The 4,539-nt window shown below is 44.9% G+C and overlaps 1 protein-coding gene across 1 annotated transcript; it reads right to left on the bottom strand.

Annotated features, from left to right (window-relative positions):
• Nucleotides 1–427: 427 nt before the first annotated feature.
• LOC149196188 (uncharacterized) lies at nt 428–1,181 on the bottom strand. The gene is made up of 2 exons (XM_089403711.1): nt 936–1,181; nt 428–827 (listed from the first exon to the last, which is right to left on the bottom strand). Exons 1-2 carry the CDS (start codon nt 1,160–1,162, stop codon nt 752–754), a joined length of 303 nt encoding a protein of 100 aa, XP_089259837.1. The 5' UTR covers nt 1,163–1,181; the 3' UTR covers nt 428–751.
• Between the last annotated feature and the right edge of the window lie 3,358 nt (nt 1,182–4,539).

The raw sequence follows: 4,539 nt of genomic DNA, 5'->3' as shown, positions 1-4,539 counted from the left end.
TGTAAGAGGGATCTTTTTTTTGGTTCACCTCAAAAGAAGTAAGAAAAAAATATAGCAAGACAGTATTCAAGCAATATAGAAAGACACCCTCTGTAATTGAAGCATTGATTTCTTTTCCTGAATATAAATTACTGTTCATTACTTTTCTGTGTTATACAACTGAGAGTTACAAACATTTGTTATTTTGAAACAAATTAAGATAGAACGATATTCATATGCTGTAACTAGAAATATTGAAGCAATTACAGGCCTCAGGCCGAAACCATAAGTACATTGCCAGGTCTATCACACAGCAAGAAGCGTAAAGCGGCCAAGCAGCATATGCATACAACGTTGCGAGGATAAAGTAAAGACAGACTTCGTATCAAGTCAAGTTACGGCCAAACCGAACAGAGCCCATAAGCCAACACAAAGAGTCACACGGTCATTTACAAATCAACACAGCGACTATTAACAAAGGTAACAATTCCAGAACCGTTGCTTTCATTTATACAGTATTTCATAAGTCTTCGTAAACCACAGTCCAATAAATAACAACAGAGTCACATAACAAAAGCGGCACCGCCGTAACAGCATAAGTCTAAGGTATAGACGCATGGAGGTCATACAATGACACAGAGGAACGAAACCCTGAAGATGTGAATGCCAGCAAAGGGCACGACCATTCTACAAAACCTAACCAACAGAACCCTACAGCAAGTACATACTGCATAATCTAAGAAACGCTGGAATAAGAGTAGACCCTACCCGGTCACAAGGGTACCAGAGATTGGAGGAAGCCGAGGACTGCACATTTGAAACCCTCGCGAGCAGAGCTCCCAACCCACCTGCACAGGACCACTGAATGAGTTAAGACATTTCTATAACCAGAATAAATGTCAGAAGAAGCCGAGTAAATATTGTAAGATGCAAGAGTAAGAGAACCGTGAACTTACCCAAGGGTCGACGAAGGCTGCCGAGCCACAAAACGAAACCATAAGCTGAAAGGCACAAGAACCCTGTAAGCATCGATAACAGGTGGCAGAGGACGATAAAACATAGAACCAGAGGTTACCTTGCAGCCTGGTTGCGTTCGGAGGGAAGATAGCTTTGTGGCTGCGAATACCTGCACAGGACCAGAGCTCAGAAACCGGAAACCAAAGGATTGTTTCGCCAAAGCCATAAAAATACAAACCCTTACCACAGACTTCCAAACCAGGTCGACGAAGACAGCAGCTACAGCAAAGGATTTGCATTTCGAACAGAGCCACAACCAGTGACAGAGTGAGAGATAGGTTGTGTTAGCGCACAGAGGGCAGCGCTATAACCACGCGGAGCTGGAACAAAAGGGAGAACGAGTGCAAATGAGCCGAGACTAAACCTTAAGGGTTTTACAAAGGCGGAAAGCCACGGAGAGGACCGGTGATCAAACCTGTTAACCGGAAGATGAGAACGTAAATGCGCCTCGGTATTAGGACAGATATTTACCCGCGCCAAGTGTGACCACGTGGGACTGAAGTGAGTCACGTGGCTGAGACCACGTCACCAGGGCTGGGCCATCATAAGTGGTATCAGAGCTAGTTTCTTGAGTTAGAACCAATGGAACAGGGAGAAGGTGAAGGTGAAGGAAGAGGAAGAGGAAGAGGAAGAGGAAGAGGAAGGGGAAGAGTAGTCCGGAGGGTAGTAGATGATGGACTTCGAGAGGAGATTCGAGTTTTGCGTGAAAGATTGGCAGTAGTGGAAGCTGGGGGAAGAAGAAACCCAGCAGATGACAATGATGAAGAAGAAGTTGAACCAGAGGAGGAATTAGAGGGGGTGACACCAGAATTTAGATTGTTGAAGTCGGTCTTGCTGTCAAGTCATAAGCCCAAACATGAGCTGTCGACTTATGACGGAAGCCTGTCCGCAGACGTGCTGCTGGATTGGTTAAGTGAAGTTAACAAGTATTTTGAATTTGAAGAAACCAGCGAAGATAAGCAGGTAAAATTCGCTGCCACCAAGCTGAAAGGACATGCGTCCTTGTGGTGGGACAGTGTTCAGGCGGAACGGAGGAGGCTTAACAAACAGCCTATAAAGAAATGGTCTAGAATGGAGGCCAAACTGAAAGAGAAATTCTTACCACAGGATTATCAGATTATGCTGTACAGGCAGGTACAGAACTTGAAGCAGAGGGGAATGACTGTGAAAGAATTTACAGAAGAGTTCTACAAGTTAAATTTGCGAGCAGGTTATGTGGAGGACACCCCTGAGAAAACAGCCAGATTTGTGAATGGCTTAAGGGGGGAAATCTTAGACGAGATTGGTATCCTTTCACCCCGGACAATGGAGGAAGCCTATCAGTTTGCACTGAAGGCGGAAGAAAAGATTAACCGAAAGCAGAATGCCAGGAGAGGAGGTGGAACTGGCAGGGGAAAGGGTAAAGTATTTGGAAGAGGCCGAGGTGCAGGCCCAAGTGAAGAAAGCAGCAGTTCTAAATCTGCTGGAGCAACAGAAAAAGACAATAGCACGAGAGGAGGACGACCACCCCAGCGAGGGCGAGGAAATGGTCGGGGCAGAGGAGCTGTCCAGTGCTATCGCTGCCACAAATGGGGGCACAAGTCTTATGAATGTCCTGAAGCTGAACCAGCAGGCGGAAGAGGGACTTATGTTGTTCAGACTGAGGATGCTGAGGCAACACCTCAGGAAGCAGAAAATGCACCAGAGACAGGTGAAGCTTTGGTGTTGAACAAAGTGCTGTTGAAACCAGCAAAGGAGGTTGCAGAACCGGATCAGCGTAAAGCCTTGTTCCGCACTGTCTGCAAGTCGCGGGGCAAGTGCTGCAAATTGATTATAGATAGTGGGAGTACGGACAATCTTGTGGCGGTGGAGATGGTAGAAAAGTTGGGACTGAAGAAATTAAAGCATCCTACACCCTACAAAGTGTCATGGCTGCAGAAGGGACATCAGCTGTTAGTTGACGAGCAATGTGAAGTAGAATTCCAAATTGGCAAGTACAAGGATAAGATCCTTTGTGATGTCATGCCAATGGATGTCTGTCACCTACTGTTGGGACGACCTTGGCAGTTCGATAGAGGTGCAGTTCATGACGGGAAAAAGAATTGCTACAAGTTTGTTAAAGATGGGATCAAGCACACGCTTGTACCCATCAAAGAGGAAAATACAGCAGAAACCAGTGGAGTGAAGGCATTGCTGTTGGGAGGAAAGGAGTTCGTGAAACAGATTGAGGACAGCGAAATCAACTTTGCTGTCATAAGGAGACCAAAGGCAGTAGTGTTACACACACAGCTGTCAGATTTGCCAGAGGAAGTTCAGCAGTTACTGCAAGAATTTGGGGACATAGTGGTGGATGATCTTCCAAATGAGTTACCACCAAGGAGGGGTATTAGTCATTGTATCGACTTTATACCAGGTGCAAGCTTGCCGAATAAGGCTGCTTACCGTATGAGCCCCAAGGATCATGAGGAAATTAGAAAGCAAGTTCAGGAGTTACTTGACAAAGGGTTGATTCGAGAGAGTATGAGCCCTTGTGCAGTACCGACTGTTTTGGCTCCAAAGAAGGGAGCAGAATGGCGAATGTGCACAGACTCCAGAGCCATAAACAAAATTACTGTCAGGTACAGGTTCCCCTTACCAAGGATGGATGATATGATGGATTGTTTGAGTGGGGCAGCCTATTTCTCAAAAATTGATCTGAAGAGTGGGTATCATCAGATTCGAATACGAGAAGGCGATGAGTGGAAGACAGCTTTCAAGACAAATGAAGGCTTATATGAGTGGCTGGTGATGCCATTCGGATTGAGTAACGCTCCTAGTACTTTCATGCGGTTGATGAATGAGGTATTGAAAGAGTTTAATGGGAAATTTGTGATAGTTTACCTGGATGATATTTTGATTTTTAGCAGGACTAAAGAGGATCATTTCAGGCATTTACAGAGTGTGTTGAGGAAGCTGCAGCAAAACAAGTTGCTGATAAATTTGAAAAAGTGTACCTTTTTCCAGCGAGAACTAGTGTATTTGGGGTTTGTTATTGCAGAGAATGAGCTAAAAATGGATCCGGAAAAGGTGGCAGCCATAGTTAGCTGGCCGTCACCAAGGAGTTTATTTGAAGTCCGGAGTTTCCATGGACTAGCCAGTTTTTATAGGAAATTTATCAGAAATTTCAGCGAGATTTGCGCACCTATGTTGGACACGATCAAGAAGGCAAATCAGCCTTTTCACTGGACTGAAGCGGCAGAAAGCAGTTTTCAAACTTTGAAGAAGAAGATTACTGAAAGACCAATACTGAGACTGCCAGATTTCAACAAACTTTTTCAAGTTCGTTGTGATGCCAGTGGGACAGCCATTGGAGCAGTCCTCAGTCAAGAGGACAGACCGGTCGCTTTCTTCAGTGAAAAGCTAAATGAGAGCAGGCAGAAGTACTCAACCTACGACAAAGAATTTTATGCAATCATACAAGCGTTGAAGCATTGGCGGCATTATCTATTGGGAGATGAGTTTGTTTTGTTTACAGATAATTCTGCCTTGCAGTATATTATGCAACAGCATAAACTAAACCACAAA

This window comes from Pinus tabuliformis, chromosome 2_2 (assembly GCF_031772625.1).
Source record: "Pinus tabuliformis cultivar Carrire ecotype Pingquan chromosome 2_2, CPIR1, whole genome shotgun sequence".
In the NCBI taxonomy this organism is placed as follows: Eukaryota; Viridiplantae; Streptophyta; class Pinopsida; order Pinales; family Pinaceae; genus Pinus; species Pinus tabuliformis.
This window is presented reverse-complemented; position numbering and strand designations above follow the sequence as displayed.

What these genes read in the sequence shown, in the direction of transcription:
- LOC149196188 (XM_089403711.1), bottom strand. Translation starts at nt 1,162, where the DNA reads ATGGCTTTGGCGAAACAATCCTTTGGTTTCCGGTTTCTGAGCTCTGGT. An exon ending in CAGCCTTCGTCGACCCTTGG is followed by an intron (nt 828 to 935) that starts GTAAGTTCACGG and finishes GGTCCTGTGCAG; the next exon opens with GTGGGTTGGGAGCTCTGCTC.